The 23382-nt window shown below is 38.5% G+C and overlaps 3 protein-coding genes and 2 pseudogenes across 3 annotated transcripts in view; 1 reads left to right on the forward strand and 4 right to left on the reverse strand.

Moving 5' to 3' along the window:
• LOC144639238 (pancreatic lipase-related protein 2-like) lies at positions 1-20399 on the forward strand. Its single transcript, XM_078498529.1, has 8 exons — positions 1-161; positions 15586-16119; positions 16464-16676; positions 17401-17673; positions 18181-18319; positions 18763-18903; positions 19380-19488; positions 19838-20399. The coding sequence occupies exons 1-7, from the start codon at positions 110-112 to the stop codon at positions 19477-19479; spliced, it is 1452 nt and encodes a 483-aa protein (XP_078354655.1). The 5' UTR covers positions 1-109; the 3' UTR covers positions 19480-19488; positions 19838-20399.
• On the reverse strand, positions 5628-7537 carry LOC144637897 (kelch-like protein 24). Its single transcript, XM_078496987.1, has one exon. It carries the CDS (start codon positions 7530-7532, stop codon positions 5781-5783), a length of 1752 nt encoding a protein of 583 aa, XP_078353113.1. The 5' UTR covers positions 7533-7537; the 3' UTR covers positions 5628-5780.
• LOC144639235 (kelch-like protein 12) lies at positions 9289-12020 on the reverse strand (annotated as a pseudogene).
• LOC144639032 (kelch-like protein 38) lies at positions 12112-14728 on the reverse strand (annotated as a pseudogene).
• LOC144639233 (transient receptor potential cation channel subfamily V member 2-like) overlaps positions 19803-23382 on the reverse strand; it is a 24208-nt gene continuing 20628 nt past the window's right edge. The window contains exons 11-14 of the mRNA XM_078498520.1: positions 23167-23347; positions 22373-22433; positions 21694-21760; positions 19803-21044 (exon numbers count right to left, since the gene is read on the reverse strand). Of these exons, the coding sequence (XP_078354646.1) occupies positions 20996-21044; positions 21694-21760; positions 22373-22433; positions 23167-23347 (358 nt within the window). The 3' untranslated portion in view covers positions 19803-20995. The remainder of the gene's footprint in view (positions 21045-21693; positions 21761-22372; positions 22434-23166; positions 23348-23382) is intronic.

Genomic DNA, 23382 nt, shown 5'->3' on the forward strand with positions numbered 1-23382 from the left:
GGCAGGCAGATATCTAAGACAATCAAGGAAAAAAATTCAGTCACTTGTGAACCCTTTGAGGTACACATCTCTGACTCGTTTGATCTCCTGTGTGATTTCGAAATTCACGATGATTCCTGTGAACCTGCTGATATTTCTGTGTTTCCTAAGTGCTTCAAAAGGTAAGAGCTTTAACATTGTTTAGCTATCAATTTGTTTTATGCTTGATATAATTTAAAAATATTTTTCATATTATTCAAAAATATCAACCGCGCGTTAGCTTGTAAGAGCATTTCGTTTAGCCAAAGCAATTTATTTCCGTTTATGTTCACCTCTGATATATTCCCTGACATATTAAATATTAAATGTAATAATTTTATTAAACATTGGTAATATACTGAATGAACCTTTAACTCAATTTTTCCTAGTGGGTATTCCCATTATACCTTACTTAAGGGTGTGGTATTTCCCGGGGTATCGAAGCCTGAAATATGATTGTAAATTTGCCATTTTGTCTAGAATGGAGTAAGATTTTGACAGTTGTAAAATAAAAACGCCTTGAATTGTGACAGAAGATATTGTAAATGGGTTTGAAATAGAGAACTTCTTTGTGCGATCTTTGTGTGAAAACGTAAAAGCGACTGACACGATCGACAACATTATTTTTAAGAGCCGTGGGAACCACCATTGAAATAAACTTGTACTCAAGAACTTGGTAAATTTTGGAGTTTTGACTGGTCCGACGAATTTCCACAATCATATCAGCCAAGAAGAGTAAATATTTCTTGAACGTGATTATCAAAGTACGATTTCGACTCAAAACAAACTTTTTGTTTCAGCGCCTATGAAAACATTTCACTATCTTCTCCAGTTCAGCACCGGGCTTCAGCAACACTATAAACTTCCTTGCTGTCATACTTCCTTCAGCTATCAACTTCCTCTAGCGCTGTTTATTTAGCGACTCTTGCCAAGAACAGAAAAATGCGAGGAAGCGAAACTTCCCGAAACTCGAAACGACTTATTTCCTTTTCGTCTTGACCGCTTCCTTTTAAGTGGGCTTTCTGTAACCCGCGACTCATGTAACACAAGCGGATTTAAATTGCGCAAAATTCAATTTTTCTTTTGTCGCCGCTATAAATACATTTGCAAATGTCTGCTTCCTTTTGCAAAACGGTTCAAAAATTGTTCAAAAGCTTTGACATAAATCTATTCCAATAGTAAAACAGTATTTATGATATGGGAAGCAATCGGGGTCATATCAAAACTAGTTCTTGGTTTTATTTTATTTTCTAGGCATTTTAGTTTCGTCTGGCTTCTTTAGCGCAGAAATTGTTAAGTGGGTGTGTTGGGGGGAGTGTCTGGGGGTTGAGTCATATGAGAGGAGGTCATTTTTAACTGACAATAAACCGAAACGAGAACTCTTGAGATTGAATAAAGATGAGCTTGCTTCGATTTGTCGACAACTTGAGCAATGGCAAAAATGCCATCTCTTTGGTTGAATTTTTTTTTATAAAAGGATATCAAAGAGATAGCCGCTTGAAAATAACAATCACAGCGTTGTTGGAGCGTGTCTATAGAAATATTTTTAGACGCTTACAAAGAGAAAATGAACTCCCCAATTTTCAAATCGAGAAGTCTCGATATATATCACCGAAACTTTATTAATTCGAAAGTAAAATAAATTGGTTACCGGCAATACAACGGAAATTTATCTGGCCAATTTATGGGTTTCGTGAAGAAACCGGATTAAAATTGCAGCCGATATTGCAACTAGAAACGGCGGGGGTGTGTCTGGGGGTCAGGCGAGTAGAATGCTATTTTTAAATGGGTCTTGTGAAAGTCAAAGGCTGGATTCGTGAAAATTGAAGGAAAGCGTTGCCATTACTTGCCTTTAGTATCTGGTGTTTAAACGGAAAAACTTACAAGCCTTAATTTCTCGATTCGGTTATTTCATAGAGAGAATTAATAGGTCAAAGGAAACACAACGAAGCAATCTAGGGAAACTTGTTTCATGTAGACCACCCCCTGTAGTGACATGTATCAATTACCAAGGTGTTGTAATCCTATTTTTTTATTTTATTCTGCAAATTAAACTAATTTAAAATTAACAGAAAAATGCAAAGAAGAAGAGAACTAGGCTGCTTATAAAGGATCAACAAAATTACTGAATGTGATCGGTCATTTGTATTAACAATTACGTTAACATATAAAATTGACCCTTTTTTTAAGTGTATCAGACAATAGCAGTCTGGTTTGAGCTAAAAGTAAATATTAATTAACAATTATAATCAGGAAACCACCATGCCAAACCTCTTTTTTCATCAAAAGAATAAACAGTTTAATATCTCACATGAAGAGCAAAGTATCTACACCAACCCTCCAAGTTTATTTTTTCCTTGGTCGCCATTGAAAAATTTTAGTTGCTAAATTAAGCTCACGCTTTCAATCCGTTTTCTCAATTTTAGTCGCCAGGCTGGCGACTTTGGTTACAATTTAGTCGCCAGCTCCAAAATTTTAGTCGCCATGGCGACTAAAATGCTCTTAACTTGGAGGGTTGTACACTATGAACATAATCCAAGAGCAATGTGACCACTTATAATAAATGACAACCCAAATCGGGGCCGTATCAAGTAACATGTGATTTCAGACACTTGCCTCAGTCAAAATATTCCTAAAAATGTCATTTCTGGGCTATCAGAAAAGTCTGGCTATACTGAAGGTCTGAATTTCCTATTTATGTAACACAACCTTAATCCACTTGCTCGACTTGAGATCTGATTTTTCCAGACATGTTACCCTTAATAATAATTAATTAATTAATTAATTAACAATAATAGTTGTCTTAAGACATTCCAAATACCAGTAATTTTTTTACATGTAAAACATAAATTTGTAACACTTAGCAAAGTGCAGCCTTTTCGCAATACTTAATAAAGGCGGGGTTTTTACCTGAAGACCAATTTTTCCAACGCTTTAGGTGGCTGACGCATTTCAGTATTTTCCAGCCCTTACACTTTAATGGAACAGTATACAACTCCTAATCAGGTAACTACTATTGTCAAGAAAATGATCACAACTTATTGACCAATGATTATGTATTTGTTTCATACCATTACTGTAATAGCAACTGGTGAAGAATAGTAGTATTGACCCAAAGTATAAGGGCTGGAAAACACTGAAAACCATTTTAGCCGCGTTTCAAGGAATCCAAAAAAGCTTTACTTATCCCATATATATTTGTTTTGCAGTATTTTGTTAATTTTTGGACGATTTTGGGGGATGTCTGGGAGGCGATAGTTTTTCTCAAAGGATTAGTAAAATTTAGACAAATAAGAAATATTGGAGATTTAATGTGATTTTAAAATTTGAATTTGAAGTTAAAAATTGGTGGACGGACACCAAACAGTCTCCTGACAACCCGGAGTGCTCTTGCGAGGGGGTCAACTAATTGGAGGTGTTTCCATTCTTTTCTTCAATCCCTTCTTTAAATCTCTTAAAGTTCCATTCAAATTCAGGTAGAACCCCACCTTAAGTTTTGTTCTTGTGAGAAAACAACAGAAGTCAAAGGTTGCGTGATATAACCAAGCATGGATTTTAATTCTCCCTCCCTTTCCATCTCCTCAGCCTTTCACCCCCACCTGTCCCTCCCTTTCTACTCTCATTCAATTTAATGTTTGTTTACATTTCCTAACCAATTCAGTATTGTACTAATCTGTGCCAAGCAATCAGATAATAACAGAAATTTACCTTAATTTCGATCTCTCATACCAAGACCTTAGAGTATAAACCGCTAATAAAACAAAACACACTTGACAATAATTCTCTGAGGTTATACACCTTGCAGTATTAACGTACTAACGAACTTGATAACAAACCCCATGTCGTACTAAGGATTTTTACTGATCAACATAGAAAATAAGTTCACAATGGTTTGTTCCCAAAACGTTTTTTACTGTACAGAGGGTCTGTATATTGACCTGTAACTTGTATACCGTATTGAAAAATTCAGAACGAACCGACGTCTGCCCGCTACCATGATATCATGTTGAAAAATTAGCTCGTTCGAAACCGTAGCAAAATCGTTAGAGACAGACAAGATACAGCCATTTACTGGCAGTCTTTGAAAATCCTGAATTTCATCAAAATGAGCCAAAATAAAGTTTTAAAATTTCCTTTATCATTTATGGTTCTTATCTTTTTATTCAATTCTATGAACTGCTTTTATGCAGTACTGTCCACAAAGATTTCAATTTCCTCAAAGTTTCGGGACAAATGGATACAAAATATTTCGTGCAGAATGTAATTTGATTAAGCGAATGTTTTCACGTCTATAAATACTTCAAGCAGTGAATGAAAAACTGTTTTGTTTTCATCGATGAGAACCACTTTCAAATAGTTAATGCATAAAAAATAACAATCAGATCAGAATATAATAATTATTAATGTAAGGTCTCGCTATTATGTCTCGGCAGAGATACTTTTTTTTGGCAAGTTCAAATGTATGCAAATTTCGTGTGAAATGTAATTCGATTCCATTGTCTTGTTTACAAACTCTTTCTTGAGAAAGTTGTATTTTCGTGAATAAAACCCATTGGCCTGTTTTGTTTTCCTGATCATGTTTGTCTGTGATTTTTACAAAACATGTGGTCTTTTTTTTTTCGGAACTTTAAGTTGTACAAAAATTCCTATTTTGAACACAGATGTCACTTCCGGAATTTCTCATCTAAAATTCAATTGGTATTTAATTATAATTATTCGAAGTTTTCATTTTCTAGTCATCTTTTCATTCGATAGCTTTACTGATCTCGTAAAAAATTCCATTCAAGTTCACACCAATACTGTACATTGCCAATGTTTTGCTGACGTCTTGAGAAGTGTCTTACTAACGTCACTAGTCAAATCTAAAATATATGCAAACCAAGTTGTGCAAACATTCTACTCTTTGTGACAAGCGACTTTGACGCCCAACTGTGCGGAAATGAAAATCAACATACTTCTTGCTAAATATATATAAAAAAATAGTTTTAAAGTGGAGTCCGCCTCAAAACAATGTACCGCCAGATCACACTGCTATTTGTAGAAACCAGCAAAGCGTCTAGTTTCAAAGTTTCCCACAAAAACATTGCGTGACATGAATGACGTTACCCCTTTTATTTACAAAAATAGCTTCAACTTGTCAAAGCAACTACAGTTTCACAATGGTGATTATTAGTACTTTACCCCTTAAGCTTTTTTCTCTGTTCTCCTGCCGAAGCAAAGAAGAGAACCAGATTGCAGATTAGCCCAAAAGTCGACCTACAACGATTTACTGTCAAAACTGAAACGAACCCGATTGGCCCAGGCTATCCCCGTCATTTTTAGCCGACAGGAGACTATCGTCTAGGACGACCAAAGGGTAAACTATAAATCGGCCACGCCCGATTAATAATTTGAAATACATGTAAATACATGTACCAGTCTTGGTAATGCATGCTTTTTAAGGCAAATAATTTAAAGGCTAACAGGGCCGTACCTAGGATTTTTTGTCTGCGGGGGCAAGTTCTCTTGGTGGGGGCAACTAGGATTTTTTGTATGCGGGGGCAACTGTTTTTTTTATAGTTTAGTTTTCCTTTTTTTCTTTAGTTTTCTTAGCTTTTTAGTTTCCCTGACGGGGGCAACTGCCCTACCCCCCTGCTCTCCGCTAGATACGGCCCTGTCCAAGACTCCATTCTAAAGCTCCTTTGTTGAGATTTTTAGGACCATGTGTAAACTTGTAGGTCTAAATGTACCAGTATTTGTGCTTTCACCTAGTTGGTTTAATATTAATCATTATTATAAGCAACATATTTATTTGGAATACGCAATAATGAAGCTTGAAGGCAGGTTAGCTTTTCTGGCATGGTACCAACGTGATGCCATTTGTTGTTAAGGACATCATAACGCTCCACGCTATCCAGTTTAGAGCTGGTATCCTCGCCACCAAAAAGGTACACATGGTTGTCAAAGCTGATTATACCGCATGCAGCTCGCGGCACTGTTGGGCTAGACAACAGGGTCCACTCATTTACTACAGGGTCAAACATCTCGCAACTCACCTCAATGATTTTGAACTTCATGTCACCATATCCTCCAGCCACAAATATCTTGTCGTTAGAGGTAGCTGCAGCAGCAAATCTCCGTACATTGTTCAAGTCTGCAGCAACAAGCCGCTGGTTCGTCAATGGATTAAAAATCTCCACACTTTTGTGACAAACTTCTCCATCATGACCAGCAATGACATAGATCAGGTTTGCCATGGCAACTGCGCAGTGAGCTGCACGAGGAGTTTTCAGTGTTGTTACTTCCTTCCATTCATCAAGGGTGGGGTCATATTTATCAACTTTGTATCTATACTGACTCCCACTGCCACCAATCACGTAGAGTTCTTCATTGAAAGCAGTGACTGAACAATGCTGGCGACTTGGGAATTCTTCATCATCAGAAGTCCACTTGTTTCTTTTTGGATTAAAACTACACATTGGTCCAGATTTACTCCCACCAAATACATACAACTGTCCACAACAGACTGCAGCACCATGTCGTGTACGTGGGCATGGCATCACGGGTAGTGATAGCCAATGATTTTTGGACAGCAAGAAACAGTTGGTGAAATCAGTCACTACACCTTTTTCATTCTCAGAAGTACGAAAGGCCCTGTGTCCCCCTGTGAGGACTACACCTGATTCAAACCTATTCAAGCATGCACGAGGTTTAATTGACATGTTTTGGAAAAGATCAGGAAACATAAAGAAGTCCATTCCTTCATGTAAAATGCTTGTGTTAGTCCTGCTTTTAACAACAAGCTCTTCTGAATCTACAATATCCCGCAGACTGTACTTTGACATCGCAAACAGTCTCACGCATTTTAAGAGCTCAGGAAATAAGCATTCTCGGGATGGAAGATCATGCTTTACCCATGTGACAACTGCTTCGTAAACTTCTTCCTCTTCCGAAACTACAATGTCGTCACGACAAATAAGTTCCTTGACCTTTTCAAAATTGAGCGCTTTGAAATCCTCTGATTTCGCCACAACGGAAAAATTGTGAAGTTTATAGGCAATCGCTGCTTGCTCCAATAATTCACAGTTTAACTGAGCACCAAAAGCTTCCAAGAGAAAGCAATTCGTAGCATCAATTTTGTCCTTCAAAAATAAGGCTACTTTCGTTTTCAGAGCTTCAATGATCAAGTAATCTGCCGCCCTTAACAAATCTTGTGCGTTAGTGGAGTCCACCAGGGCTTCACCAGTGTAAATAAATCGAAGTGTTTCAGCTGCTGCAGCAGCAGATTTAACCTCTTTCAACTCTATGAGATAGCTGTTATTTTCTGCTGTTTCTACTCCCAACTCGCTCGTTAACAGTGCTCGAAAGTACGGGCTCGCAGCGGATAAAACACATCGATGGGCTGCGAAGTCCTGCCCTTCGATACGAAGAGTTGCGTCGCATAGAATACCTTCCTTCCTTAGCTGGTTTAGCTTGGAAAGTATCTCCTCTTTAAACCCTTCGTCTGTTAAGCTTACCACTTCGTCTTTGCTCATTTTGAAATGCCAATGGCGGATAAATGTACTTTATGTATGGCATCATATAGTGTACCAACCTACCTTCCGCTGAACAAACGTATCGGGGCTCTTGGGTGGTTTGTCTACCAGTAATCTACCAGTAGTATTTCCAGTTCAGTACGGTTGGCATTGCAAGAAGGGATGCATGATTGAAGAGAAATGGTCAGTTTGACTCCTGACATCCTAGAGAAAGTCTGTTTTACCTTCGGTGTCAATTGAAGGCTTTTTTATACAGTTTGATTGCCTGGGAAGCACATGCAAAGTGAAAACAATAGAGCCACCTTAAATTTTCAAAATGTTAAGGTGGCTCTGAACCACTCTGATAGGATTTAGATTTCTTTTAACTTTGCCAAAAGTTGTATCATGGCATGCAGCTTATAACTCAATAATAACAAATGGGGAACACTAAGCTATCTTTGAGTTATTAGCACTGAAAGCTAAAATCAAGGGTGTTTTTTAACAGGTTATACTGTTGCTATGGTAACCACTATAATTTGTCAAGAATTCAAAATGATCACAACTTGTTACGACTTATGATTGGGAAATTATTTGTTTCATATAATACCATCACTGTAATACATAGCAATTGATGAAAAGTTGAAGTTGTGACCCTGATACTGAAAGCTGTTATCAGGTGCAGATCTAGAAAAAATGCCGACCGTTTTCCAAAAACACAAGTCGATGGAGTGTGCCTGGGGGCTTGCCCGATAGTGACCAGTTGCGTTTTTGATCTTGAAATTAAGAAAATTTTAAGTTATTTTAAACTATTTTTAAATGGGTGTTGTGAAATTCAAAAGATTCTTGGAAGTTTAAAATTAAGAGATGTGTTACCATTGCTTGCTCTTAGTATACATTGTTTTAAATATGACCTTTACACAATTTTTCACCCCAGTAATTTTATAGGGACTGGGTTTTTATGAACAATTAAAATTGGTATTCGAGTTTATTGAGTTAACAGAAAAACGTTAAGAAGGGCTGAAGAAACTAACAACTTATAAAGGATCAACAAAATTACTGTAATTACTGAATGTGATCGGCAATTCGTATTAACAAATCAAGTTAATATACAAAATTAACCCCTTATAGTCTGGTTTGTGCAAAAAAATATTACCGGTAATTAACAATTATTAAATTAGGAAACACCTCTCTTTTAGCACACCAGAGAGCAAGTTATATATATATATACTCACATTATTTTAGTAGCAACCATAACTTCCTATCACTGGCATGATAACTCAATTTTTTTTAATGTAACACAATCTTATGCATGCTGAACTTGTGAGCTGATTGTTCCAGAAATCTTACCCTTATTTGAATAATTATGTCTTAATTCATACATTCTTAATACATGAAAAATATATCTTGAATCATTCAACAGCTAGACTTTTCAATGAATTACTTGAAAAACATTTGAACACCATGCTAGCCTTGGCATGCAATACACGTGCGATGAAAATGGGCCTTAAAATTAAGCTTTAATCTAATGCAAATAATTTGAGGGCTTTAGGAAAGAAAGAAAGAAATCAAAAATTGACATGCTTTTCATTAGTTCAGCAGTAATGAACATCATCATCATTATATTTTTATAGGACACATTCTTTTGGGACTGTTCTGGCCACTCTAATTCCAAATTATTAACGGGAATATACACAGAATATCAATCCCCCCCATGCCACCCCCCCCCCCCCCGAAATAAAACCCCCGTTTTTTTCCGAAAACAGAATACTGGTGAAGTATGCAGCTGGCTGAGTATAATTTCCTGCCAAAACTATCCCAAAAGAGCACATGCCTATTTCAAGAAAACTGTATTCTGTTTATTCTGATATTGGGAGCAGAATGACTGGAATGGCATTCTGTTCATTCCGAAAACTGAATAGGTCCAAAAAGAACACAATCACCTATTCCAATTTTGGAATAATCTCAAAAGAATGTCCCAATGGTGATAGAATATAAATTAATTTGCCTTCAGAAACTCTGAGCTGAATTTTCAATAGATTACTGCAAATGTCTTGAAGAGGAAGTGATTTCATTATTCTTATACTCCATTTTTCCTTTGTTGAAATTTTATGGACCTTGTGTAAACTCATGGGTCTACCTTTATAATTATTGTGTTTTTGCCCAGTTAAGTTTTACATTAACTTCTAAGCAACATATTTATTTGGAATATGCAATAATGAAGCTTGAAGACAGCTCAGTTTTTCAGGCATAGTACCAACATAATGCCATTTGTCATTAAGGACATTATAACGTTCCACGATATCCAGTTTAGAGCTGGTATCCTCTCCACCAAAAAGATACACATGGTTGTCAAAGCTGATAACACCGCATACAGCTCGCGGCACTATTGGACTAGACACCAGGCTCCACTCATTTACCCCAGGGTCAAACATTTCACAACTCCCCTCTATGGTCTGCCAAGTCATATCGCCATATCCTCCAGCTACGAATATCTTCCCATTAGAGGTAGCAGCAGCAGCAAATCTCCGTGCATTGTTTAAGTCTGCAACATCCAGCCACTGGCCAGTCGATGGATTAAAACTCTCCACACTTTTGTGACAAACTTCTTCATCATGACCGGCAATGACATAGATCAGGTTTGCCATGGCAACTGCGCAGTGAGCTGCACGTGGAGTTGACAATGTTGTAACTTCCGCCCACTCGTCTAGGGTGGGGTCATATTTATCAACTCTGTTCTGAAAGCTACCATCACCACCAATCACATACAGTTCTTCATTATAAGAGGTGACTGAACAGTGGGGACGACCCAAAGATTCCTCGTTATTGTCATCAGACGCTGCCTCCTCCTCCTCCTCATCATCATCATCAGAAAATATTATCCACTTGTTTTGCTTTGGATTAAAACTGCACATTGGCTTCTGGGAATTTCCACCAAGTACGTACAACTGTCCGCAACACACCGCAGCACCATGACGTGTACGAGGGCAGGGCATTGAGGGTAGTGGTTGCCAAACACTTTCTGACAGCAAGAAACAGTTTGTAATGTCAGTTTTAGCCATACCAGGTCTGTGTCCCCCTGTAAGAACAACAGCTGTTTCATACTTATTTAAGCATGCACGAGGTTTGAGAGATGTGCTGTGAAAAAGTTCCGGAAACAAAAAAAAGTCCATTCCATCACGTAACATGTCTGTACATACAATTCCTGCTTTTATTAACCAGATCTTCTGTATGAAGAATCGCCCGCAGACTGTATTTTGACATCGAAAACAGCCTTACGCATGTAAGGAGCTCAGGAAATAAGCATTCTCGTGATGGAAGATCATGCTTAACCCACGTGACAACTGCTTCGTAAACCTCTTCCTCTTTCGAAACTATAATCTCGTCTTGACTCATCAGTTCTTTGACCTTCTCAAACTCAAGCGTTTTGAAATCCTCTGATTTCACCACGGTAACAAAATTTTGCAATTTGCAGGCAATTGCAGCTTTTTCCAAAGATTCACAGTTTAACTGAGAGCCAAAAGATTCAAGCTGAAGACAATTTGTAGCATCAATTATATTCTCCAAAAATGTAGCCACTTTGCTTTTCAAACTTGGAATGATCAAATAATCTGCTGCCCTCAACAAATCTTGTGCGTTAGCAGAATCTACCATGGCTTGGCCAGTGTAAATAAAATCAAGAACTTCCTTTGCTGCGGTTGATTTTATATCTTGTAACTCTACGCGATTGTTTTCGTTTTCTATCAGCTTAAACTCACAGGTAAACAGCGCTCGAAAGTAAGGGCTTGCGGCTGATAAAACACATCGGTGGGCGGGAAAGTCCTGCCCTTCGATACGAAGAGTTACGTCGCACAAAATACCTTCTTTCCTTAACTGGTTTAGCTTGGAAAGTATCTCCTCTTTAAACTCTTCGTCTTTTAAAAGCATTTCCTCAGAACTCATCGTTTGATTTCTGTTTCATTCGTCGCCAAAACGTCTCGCACAATGCGTTCTTTTCCTACTTTCTCCAAAGGGTTCACGTGTAGTGAATCAGCCACTGACCTAAGTGATCGCGGATTCTGGCGAAGAGATTGAGTCACGCCGTCAGTCACGCAAAGAGCATATCCACCTGGTCACGCTATTTCCCAGTTAATTATGTAGCTTGATGTTATTCAACCTCCTGGCATGAAAAAGGTCGAAAAAGGGTAGGACTTTGAAGCAAGTGTTTCTTCGCATGCTAATTAAAAGCAGACAATGATTTTGTAGCTGGGGCTCATCTGTCCTTCCCTTACCGATTTTGAATCTAAAGTCAGGTAATTTTGTATAATGAAAAACACCCATCATAAGAATCACAATGGAGCAATTCAGGATCCAGGAGGGCAACTCGTGTCCCCAGATTCCATGATCAATTTTGACTGTGGCAAGGATGGAAACGTCTGGCCGGCCCCAATTTTTGAGCATGCTCAGAGCACTTGTCTGTATTTTCTGCCAATCAGTCTGATTTGAGTCTGTTTTAACGAAAATTTACAGAAAATTTGAGAGAAAATGTGCAGAAAATTTACAGAAAATTTGACAAAGTTATAATAAAATATGATGATTGTTTATTTTAACATATTATTTATTGTTTACTACAATTATTAAGTTACTGACAGTAGCTGATTTAACAATATTAACAGTGAAAATTAAATATTATTAATGATATTACCAAAAATTACAATACTTTAATGACTTTTTTGAAAACAGCCAACTCCACACATAACCACACAAAACTATAGTAATGTATGTAGCATGTGAATACCGTAAAATTCTGGTTATAAGCCCTGGGCTTACACATTGTCGTAAGGGGTTTTGGGTGGGCTTATAAGCGTAGGGGCTTATATCTGGGAGGGCTAATAAGTGGAATAAAAAAGACGTTTCGAAACGAGCCACGGGAATTGATCGAAAAACGTTTTTATTCTAAAAACGCATAATAAAGCAGCATTTAGCCCTGTTCAGTACTGTCATTCAGCAGAGGGGAGCTTATATCCGTGGGGGGCTTATAACCGGACATATCGGGGGGGGGAGCTTATAACTGGAATTTTTCGGTATCTCTATATTATATACATGTACATTGTCTAACAAGTGTTTTCCGATTATCTCTAAATCTGATACAAAACTAGTCCTGTTTTACACAAACTCTTTTTGACCAGTTTTATCAGACAGATTTACAATTTGTCGTCAAATTTCACTCTGAAAAATTGGCTCTTATTACTGATGTACTGCACAGCTATCAACTAAGTAACATACATTAGAAACATTTATGACTTCATTGTAACACAGTCAATCTTGCAATGGATTATCAAAGAAACTAGGAATTAAAATTGACATTACTCATCAATGTTATCATCGCCATCGTCGTCGTCGTCGTCATCATCATCATCATCATCCCCACTGCTATCAGCACCACCTTCCTCATCATTAAACAATTTCTTTGGCAACAGCACCAGTGACGCTTGAAGGCAGGAAAGACTTGCTGGCATAGCTCCAAATCGCTGCCATGTGTCACTTTGGATGTCGTAACATTCAACACTATCTTCGTATATTGAATGTCCATCTAAGTTAGCACGCTCTCCACCAAACACATACACATGATTATCGAAACTGATTATGCCGCAAGCAGCTCGAGGCACTACTGGACTAGACACCAGGCTCCACTGGTCCACTGCAGGATCAAATATTTCGCAATTTGCCTCGATTTCAAAATCGATGTCATATCCTCCAACAACAATAATTTTCTCACCAGAAATAGCAGCAGCAGCAAATTTTCTGCCATTGACCAAAGGTGGCATCTCACTCCATTGATTAGTCACTGGGTCATAGAACTCGACACTTCTGTGACATTGATCATCGTCATGACCGCCAATCACACAGATGCCATTCACCATAGCAACAGCGCAGTGAGCAGCACGACGAGTGGTCATATATCTCAGATATGTCCATTTATCATGTTTGGGATTAAATTTAACCACACTGCACCAAAATTCTTCTCCACCAATGACGTATAGTTCTTCCTGGTACATAGTGACAGAGCAGTAGTTACGGGAAGCATGCCATACGTTGGTAACACAACTCCATTTGTTTTGTTTTGGGCTGAAGGAAGACACAGACACGGGATGGGATGATTGCCCACCAAATACATACAACTGTCCACCACACACAGCAGCACCATGCCCTGATGAAGAGTATGGCATCTCCGAAAGTGTCAGCCATTTGTTAGTTGAAAGTGAAAAGGCATAAGTTTGTTTAGATTCCAGGTCGTCACCGATTCCTCCTGTAAGAACCACGGCATGTTCATATTTAGTCAGATCTAGACAGTTGCGAGGATTGAGAAGCATGCCTTCATAATGATCGGGAAACAATAAGAAGTCCATTCCTTTATGTAAAATGTTTGCACAAGCAGAATTCTTTGTGACTAGTTCTTCAGTTTCAAGAATTTCCAGAAGACTATCCTTTGACATTGAAAATAATCTCACACACTTCAAAAGTTCTGGCAGTAAATGTTCCCTGGCAAGAATGTCATGCTTAACCCAACGTGACAACTGCTTCGAAAACCTCTTCCTCATTTGAAACAATTATCTCGTCATGACTGATCAGTTCTTTGACCTTCTCAAAATCCAGCGATTTCGAAATCCTCCGATTTTACCACGGTGGCAAAATTTTGCAATTTGACAGGCAATCGCTGCTTTCTCCAACGATTCACAGTTAAAATGAACAGCCAAAAGATTCCAAGCAGAAGACAGTTTGTAGCATCAATTTTGTCCTTCAAAAATGTAGCTACTTTCATTTTCAGTAGTTTCAATGATCAAGTAATCTGCCGCCCTAAACAAATCTTGTGCGTTAGTAGAGTCCACCAGGGCTTCACCAGTGTAAATAAAATCGAAGTACTTCAGCTGTTGCTGCAGCAGATTTATACTCTTTCAACTCTATGAGATAGCTTTTATTTTCTAGCTGTCTCTACTGCCAACTCACTGGTAAACAGCGCTCGAAAGTACGGGCTCGCAGCGGATAGAACACATCGATGGGCTGCAAAGTCCTGTCCTTCGATACGAAGAGTTACGTCGCAAAGAATACCTTCTTTCCTTAGCTGGTTTAGCTTGGAAAGTATCTCCTCTTTAAACCCTTCATCTGTTACTAGCGTTTCCTCAGAACTCATTGTTTGATTTCTGGGTTATTGGCCGCCAAAACGTCTTATTAAAACAGGCCTTCTTCCCTTCTTCTCGAAATTGTTCGAAAATGTTGAGGAGCTCACGTGAAGTGAATGAGCCACTGGCCAAAAGGATCGGGGATTCATGAGACGAGAATTGAGTCACGCCTTCTGTCACGCCAGGTGCAAAATAATACGTAACCTAGTCACGCTACTAATTCAGTCTCCCAGACAGGGGGAAGGGTTGGATTTTGTAGCACTTTTTGATGAGAAAGTAGCCTGAAATTGTAGGCGAAAAAAATGCTTCGCAGGCTAAAATAAACAATGAGTTTTTAGCTGGGGCTCAAGACTTAACTCCCGCAAAACTCTTGGGCGCGAAATTAAACATGGCTATCATTTAAAATCCAAATCAGATCTGTAATTTTCTCGTAGTTTAAATAATGGAAAAAATACAGATTTTAAAAAGGTGGAGATGGTCTATCGTTGGTCGTTGTAACTGGGGCTTTTGTCACGGATTTAAACAGATTTTTGAACAGCTTTAATTTATATTTGTGTCTTAGTGAAACCTTAAAATAGCGAAACCCATTAAAAATTGCAACTGTAAATTAAGAAGAACTGCTTTTTTAGAGCAATGAAACTGCTAACAAGCGTCTTTGACTGCGGATGGCTAGAGTGGAAATGGATTGAAACTTAAAAAAATTGAGGTTAAACTTTTCGTGTTTTTCCGCGCGTATTAAAAAAATCGATTATTTCCATAAACGAAGGTTTGAGTTCCTATTAATATTTAAATATATATATTTATCATAGGTTAAGTTGCCTACCATTAATTTCAGAACAGTTAAGACAAAAAAATCTGCGAAATCCCCGTGACAGAGTTCCTTTAATGTTTCATTTTTATTGCTTTTATTTTCACAGCAACGACACTTTGTTATGGCAAATATGGCTGCTTCTCCGACGATCCTCCTTTTGATAACTCGTTAATCGCTCTTCCCTCCGACCCCGAAGCGATCGGCACGATATTTATTCTACACACGAGAGCAAACGCCCTTCTAAAAGAAGAAATCCTGAATACAGACAACAACGCCTCAATAACCAACTCCACATTTGATCCCTTGCTGAAAGTGAAGTTTATTGTGCATGGTTTCACCCAGGATGGCCAGAGTCCCTGGGTCAAGGAAATGGCCCTGGAGCTACTGAAGAAAGAAAAGATGAACGTGATTGTAGTGGATTGGGGACTAGGGTCCAGTGTCCTGAATCTGTACGACGCCGCGGCCGGAAACACGCGCCTTGTTGGAGCCCAAGTAGCTGATTTGATTGACGTGTTGAACAGGAAGTTTCACGTGGCGTTAAAGAAGTTTCATATCATTGGGCACAGTCTTGGTGCACATGTAGCCGGTTTCGCGGGAAAAAGGCTGGTAAAAGGCGGAAAAGTTATTGGACGGATAACAGGTACGTAAAGCACCCCTTTAAAAAATTTTCTCCCCCACCCACTCCACCCTCTCTGCACTTGTCTACAACGTGTAGAGAAGTGATATCGGGCAAGTGACTCAGGCATAAACCACTTTAATACCACGCCCTTAACAATTTCGAATACTGCAAAGCCCAAATCTTACAAAAACTGTTTTATTGTACATTGATAATGTCTTCCTGTTTTTAAGGATATTATCTGGAGCCAACCTCGTTCCCAGGGCTTTTCCCTTGGTGATTTGGAACGCCCGTTCCAAATTACAAAGGGAAAAGCCCTGGGAACGAGGTTGATCTGGAGCTCCAAAATTTTCTTTACCATTATACAGGTCTGGATCCTGCAAGGCCTGGGTTCGATTCCGATGACGCGGCTGGTAGACTGGACTCAAGTGATGCAATGTTTGTTGACGTCATCCATACTGACGTAAGAAATGGCGCCATCGATAGCTCTCTGGGACTCCAGCGGTCTTGCGGTCACGTGGATTTCTATCCTAATGGCGGGAAACAACAGCCTGGATGTGGAACATCGAACGTCATAGGAGGTTCCTGTTCATTTATTTTTTTTATTTTTTTTAATTACATTTACTTTAATGGACTTTGTATAAGACTTCTACTGCTAGCCTTATTCCATGTCAGTTCGAAAGGCGGCGTGCAGAAGATATTAACTCTACCTTATAACTCACATTTGTATACCGAAACGAACTACATTTTGGTACACGACTAATTTCGCACCAGTCTTTGAGCCGTTAACTAAATGGCGAGCGGATTGGGACTGAGGTAGGAATGGTAGGAAAAGGGAGCCCTTGAGAAAGATAAAACGCACTGTGCAGTGTGCGCGCGCTCAGTTCCCACCAAAACTGTAGCTTATTAGAAATTTTTCAAATTTCTTAAATCCTCCACTTTCAAGCCAAAAGTTTATTAATGATTGGTCACTGAGAAGTTAAGATTTGTACGTCGTATTACCATAAAAGATATAAAAATTGTTATCAGACCCTAGTGTATGGAATCGTAATTTGGTTTGCCGGTCATGTGCTATTTTACAATGCATTCTTACAAAAGTCTTGCACATTTTCGCTTCGAAGACTTATAAACTTCGAGGCAGTAAAAACCGGAAGTTGTTTTTGTTCGGCGTTTGACCACTGTGACGTGATTCCCTCACAAGTTAGTTCTTGTCATAAGAGAATGATAGTAATGATTGCTCCAGTTTTACGTCAAAAAATCTTTTAATTAAATTAAACGCAATTGTTTCATGTACTTGTATTTTAGGTGCTGTAGACTCTTTCTTGGACAGTGCTCAGGTCTCGCTGCCATGGATAGTCGCCTGCAATCACATGAAGTCAGTTGCTTATTTTACGTCCTCCATCAATAGCCCATGCGCAATGACAGCTTTCCCTTGTAGCAACTGGCAAGATTTCCAAGATGGGAAGTGCTTCTCTTGTGAAGGCGCATGTCCTCAAATGGGATATAACGCTGACCAGTACCGCACAAACAAGCCTGTGTTGGCGTTTTTGAAAACAGTGGAAAAGAAGCCTTTCTGCGGTATGACCTACTTTTTATTAAAGTTTGGTCTGGGTTCCTGGTTTTGTTCCGTCAATTTCTCCAACGATAATATATGACATATATGCATATTTTGAAAACTGACTTTTTGCCATCAGTTTTGTAGCAAATTGCACAACCTCTCTACTGACTCTCAATTCTGTCAACCCTGTTGCAATCTTTTCCAAAAAAAATAAGCGAGGCTTATTTTTATGGAACCCTACCCCCGTATGTAGCTGCGAAGAAACCGGAAGTTGTTACAGTACGTATATATATGCCGAAGAAACCAACTTAATGAGTGATTGGCCGAGTGGCTTGAACCAATCAAGACACCTTTGTTAAATAACTAGGCGATAACTTCTTGTCAATAAATAGATTTTTCAGAAAATTGTCATTGAAAAAGGTGCTTGTATGACAAAAACAAAGGCCTTTCCTACTTTGGTTTCCTGTTAATGCAAGTGCACTTAACTTTAAACATTTAGATCACAATGTCGTTTATTTTTTCTTTAGCCAGTGAAAACTATTACGGCATCACTTTGCATTCAAGAGGCGCATCTGGTCTCTTCTCGTTCTTCAGCACAGTTTTAAACAACAAAATCAAAATTACGCTGACTGGCAGCAAAGGAATTGTGGAAACTGATGATGTCAGGTGAGAACCCATTGACGATGATGACCAAGATGTTAAAAAAGATTTTTGAGTGGTGGAGAGGGGGGAGGGGGAAGGGGAGGGGTGAACGAAGACGAAGTGGCCCTGCCTTGGTCCAGTGTAAAGGGGTAGGGGACGGGTCCCATCCTCTAACTAGGCCCCATACTGAAGAAAACTTTCAATCTTGGACGAGGCATTTACCAGTATAAGGGTAATGAACAGCTAACTTTCTTTCAAGGGAGTTGCTGGAGTTTTCAATCAGGATCTGTCGTGTCGAGCGTGCGTGGATTCTTCAAGAGAAAGTGTTTAGAGCCACTCGCGTGTAAGCTCTTGTTTTCCTTAGATATAAGGCTTTCGATAATGTATTCAAAGTCGAGTGTGTGAAATGGCTGTGTAACGGACAAGAAGATTAAATTTATCATTTGTTTCATGTTGTTTCCTTCCAGAGATTTAAAATTTGGAAAACAGAGTTTCGTTCTGTCGTCTGCGCGTGATGTTGGGAAATTGGAGTCCATTGAGGTGCAGTTCAAAGGCTCGGGATTTTTCCTGAAGAAAGTCGTTGTATACTCTAAACTTGAGAACAGAAGGTTAGTACAAGAGTACATAATTCACTCTATTTTCCCGAATTTTAATATTATGACCAAATTAAGTTTGTGTGGGAGGCGAAGATGTCTAATGGTGCCGAGTGCGTTGGACTCCGGATCGAGCGTTCTGGGGTCATTGTGTTGTGTTCTTAGGCAAGGCCCTTAACTCTCACAGTGCCTCTCTGCTCCCAGTTGAATATATGGTTGCCTGGGATTAAATTAGTATTGGGAATCGCACGTCTCAAGTGCAATTCGTGATTAATAGGTACGCAAGATGTTTGAAAGTTCTCAGAAGTGTTCGGGTCGACTTTGGAAGACTTCGGAAATCTTCGGAAGACTTCGGGTAAATTCGGAAAGAAAAGTAGTAAGTACTCCTAGGGAAAACAATTTGAGATTAATTGTACTGCTCTCGTCCAATCAGAATCCAGTAATTTTTTGAGTGTACTTTAAATTAAAAATACACTCTTTCTCTCTTCCAGGTATACAGCATGTTTTGGAAAGCACCTGAAGAGCTACTTCTTGTATCTGGAGTTCTCGTCCTACAGCCAAAACCTCGTGCATGGAAAGCATCATTGTTGAAACTTCAAGGTACGTTTGTTTACGTAAACGGAACACGTAATATTGTGACTCCCATGGTAACCAATCAAATGTCGCGATTTCATCACGTGACTTTTCAAAATGGCGGACAATTGTTGTAACAGTTGCAAGGTGTGCCAGACGAAGGTTTTTTTGTGATGTTTGCTGGAAATCAAATTCTCCCCGCTACCGAGCGTATGAAATCGCCTGCTGCGTCGGTGGCGTTAGACTCTCTGGCTATTGTTTCAAGCCGCCGAAAAATTCGTCTGTGTTCGCAGGCTAAACTTTTAACAAAGTGCATTTATTATTTATTAATACCTGCAATAAAAGTTGATAGCAATTTAATTTCCTTTCTTTGCAGGAAAACAAGTACAGCACGGTGAAGAACAACGGCTTAATAAACACTAACGGCAACTAATTATAGCTTACTAGCTTATAGACTGTGTACTAAGTACATTTAAGACATAAACAACGTAGAATCTTACAATCTTACAAGTTAACTCGTTTTATTTTTATAGTTAGTTTTCTTTCTTTTGGTTTACAAACGTCTTTTCCTTGTTCACTTATTCGACCTACCCTTTTATCTCCTTTACAGAAGTTTTAACTAAATAAGTTAACCCTAAAATGCCACTTTAACCAAGCCGTTACTAACAAATTTTACATCAAGTATTTTTACACAAAGACTATATTTTAACTACTGAAACCTAGTAACACCCTTAGAAAAAAAAAAGAATTACTTAAAAGGCAAGTTTTAAAACTTGAGAAGAGTCTAGGTAGAAAACAATAACCTTTGTGCATTGCTTTTTACACAAATATTACGGGAAAAGCCCCGACTTAGGCCCTCTGAAGAGGGGTCTCTAAAGAAAAACAGTAGATCTTTAAAAGATGCTAGTTAGCACAAAACATTGTATCAGAAATAAATAGTTTAAAAAACACTATCTTTGCTCTTTGATTGCTGACTTAATATTTGGCTGTTGTAATTTGCTTTTTGTTGCCCTTATAACATCTGGGTATCTTTACACAAAGAGAATAAGTACAACATTCTATGGTAAAGCGACAACATTCAATTTGCCATTTATTTCTGTTCGCTTTTCCACAAAACGTAAGGATCAGTTAAAAACACAAAAATCCACATACCTATAGGCAGGAAAGGCGAACCTACTCTTGTTAAATGATGTTGGCAAACGCGAGGGCCTATTTTTTAGCCGTTTGCAGGACAATTAAAAGTGGATGAAATTTTTATAGTTCAAAGTTGTTACATATATTAACCCCATTTTCGAATGTTAAGATTATTGTGAGATAAGAAATGTGAGTAAAAAAAGTCCGAGTTCTAAAAAAAAGAAGCTGTTTACAAAATCAAAAAAAAATTATAAAAAAAATGATCCAGATTTATCTATCTAGACTATAAGAAATAACCTATTTACAACAAAACACCTTTTGAAGCGGCTCACAAAAATTCCCAAATAACTAATTATGATGATTTTTGTAGCAAAAGACCTTTGTTTTGAAAAGGCGAGTTTTATTCCGATTTTTCGGACACTTTTCTCACCACTTTCCTCATCAAGTCCCTAAAAAAAGCCACAAAAAGTAAAAATTAAAAAGGTTACCTCACAAGATTCCCTCTTTTCTCTTCGAAAATAAAACCACTGCCCTGGATATTTAACCTTGTCAATGATTTTACAAATTAATATTAATAGCTCCTTTTTATACATTTCTATTTGTACCAATTACCAGAATTTAGAGTTTCAAGTCTTTTCACTAATGGGGCTTTGTCACGGTTATAAACAGATATTTGAACAGCTAAAATATGTATTTGTGTGGTTGGAAACTTAGAAATAATGGTCCATTTTTATTAACACTGCTATATTCGAGCACTGAAACTGTTGACAAGCATCTTTGGTTGCAGATGGTTCGGATGGAAATGGATTAAAATTTGAAAAATTGAGGCTAAACTTTTCAAGTTGTTTCAGTGCGTCTTCAAAAAAATCGATATTTATAGCCGTAGCTTGAATTCTCTCCGCAAATTAAGGTTATATCTTCCTTTAGATGTTTAAAGATAATGTATTTCATGGGTTAAGTTGCCTAACACTAATTTCAGAACAGTTTAGACCAAAACTCTGCGAAATCCCCGTGACGTAGCTTCTTTAAGCTTTTCAGGAGTGTTAAGTTCTTTAATTCCTAGTAACATAGTAAGGAGAAGATCGTATTTGAACATACCTGATGAGTGTTAATTTGTCCTCCATTGATTCCCAGGGATTCCTCTCGTCACTGTACTCCAGCATCTCTAAAGAAAAAAAATATAACATAACAAACGGTCACATGTGAATCAAAACAAAGAACCTAACAAAGGCACTCTAGCCATAGCGCGATTCAAAGAAGCTAGAAAACATAACCAGATCACAGGAATCCCGACAACAATGATGTGATTTCGTATAAACAACACTTGACAAATGACGAGTGAGGATGACTAACGATGGCGATGTTGAAACCCACCGGGGTGGGGTACGCATAAAAGGGACTCGGCGGAAAATTTGATTAAACTTCAAACGAACACTAATCTGGACGTAGCTTGGTCTTTTTTACCCCTAAAAGATACCATTTTTCATGCCGGACCACTAAGTCTAGACCACCAACACACTTTGACGGGTTTTTCTTAATTTCTTCCTATGCAACCCTAAACGAGATCTTGTCGGCTAAGAATACTGGTATTCTGTTCTAAACACCCTAAGGATCGCAAAAAGGATCAACTTGAAAACGTGCGAGGGTCGTGTTTTAGGCTTGACAGGGAATCCTCTGAAATTTTCGTGCGCTGTTTACATTTCCGTTGTTTTGCCATCAACTCGCGCCAATGTTTTACAGTATATGGACAATAGTCTAGGTAAAAAATACAACCCACCTTTGGCCAGTTCTGTTTCGCTGACTCTATCCCCTTCTTTGTAGTATTTCACTCTTAAATTCTAAAAGAAAATATATTAGAGAGGCACATTAGGTTTTAGACCCACGCATAGATGTCCTTTCCGCTCGTCACACAATCTCAATAAACTAACGATTACACCTGTACGTGGGAAGCAAAAACACATAAAGTCAAATGAGGCAGACAAAGTTTGAGAACATGTAGTTAGGTAAAAACAAAGCATTATTTAAGGTCATTTATTAACGTCCACTACACAAAAAGGCAAACAGGTTCATAATGCGAAATTCACGCCGCTCATGCCAGGTATAAATCATCGTGAGCCATTCTCGTCCCCAAAATCGCTTGTCCCTCTTAGCCGAGAGAGCCTGTGAACGTGAAACAAGTAGCTCTGGGGACACATGATTTGATTGGCTGGATTTTATAAAAAGGGAGTTTCAACTCTAGCGAAACAAATCAACCATTTTAAACTCGCACATAAACAAACTGATTTTAAAATGGTTTATTTGATTGGCTATTTCTTTGCTAAATTCCAGCCAATCAAATTTCGTGTCCCCTGAACCAATTGTTTTTTGTGCACAGTCTCCGCCGGCTAAGAGGGACAAGCGGCTCTGGAAACGAGACTGAACGTGAGTCAGCTTAGCTTCTTTTCAGCTGTTTTTGAACCGTCACGCAACGCTTCTTCTCATTTGGAAACAACGGCCGCCATGGTTAGTAGAGGCCGCAAAGGAGACTAGAATCAGTTTGGCAGTATTAAGCCAAAGACAGATCATACTTACGAATCTAGCAAATCTGCTGTGTTCCAGGCGCGTGACAATACGCATTCGATCAACGGCGTACTGCAGTTTTGCGTTACTCTTGGCCTCACTGTATGTGTAACTCAACTGAGCGATCAGAACATTGAGAAGAATTACAGTAACCATCGCCATGTAAGCCAGAAGAATAAGGATCGCCAGCCAGCTAACGAAACACACAAACAAAAATTTTTTTTAGTA

The sequence above is a fragment of the Oculina patagonica genome, chromosome 14 (genome assembly GCF_052425735.1).
Source record: "Oculina patagonica isolate OP01 chromosome 14, crgOcupat, whole genome shotgun sequence".
Taxonomy (NCBI): domain Eukaryota; kingdom Metazoa; phylum Cnidaria; class Anthozoa; order Scleractinia; family Oculinidae; genus Oculina; species Oculina patagonica.

What these genes read in the sequence shown, in the direction of transcription:
- LOC144639238 (XM_078498529.1), top strand. Translation starts at nt 110, where the DNA reads ATGATTCCTGTGAACCTGCTGATATTTCTGTGTTTCCTAAGTGCTTCA. An exon ending in AACATCGAACGTCATAGGAG is followed by an intron (nt 16,677 to 17,400) that starts GTTCCTGTTCAT and finishes CTTGTATTTTAG; the next exon opens with GTGCTGTAGACTCTTTCTTG. An exon ending in GGAAAAGAAGCCTTTCTGCG is followed by an intron (nt 17,674 to 18,180) that starts GTATGACCTACT and finishes TTTTTTCTTTAG; the next exon opens with CCAGTGAAAACTATTACGGC.
- LOC144637897 (XM_078496987.1), bottom strand. Translation starts at nt 7,532, where the DNA reads ATGAGCAAAGACGAAGTGGTAAGCTTAACAGACGAAGGGTTTAAAGAG.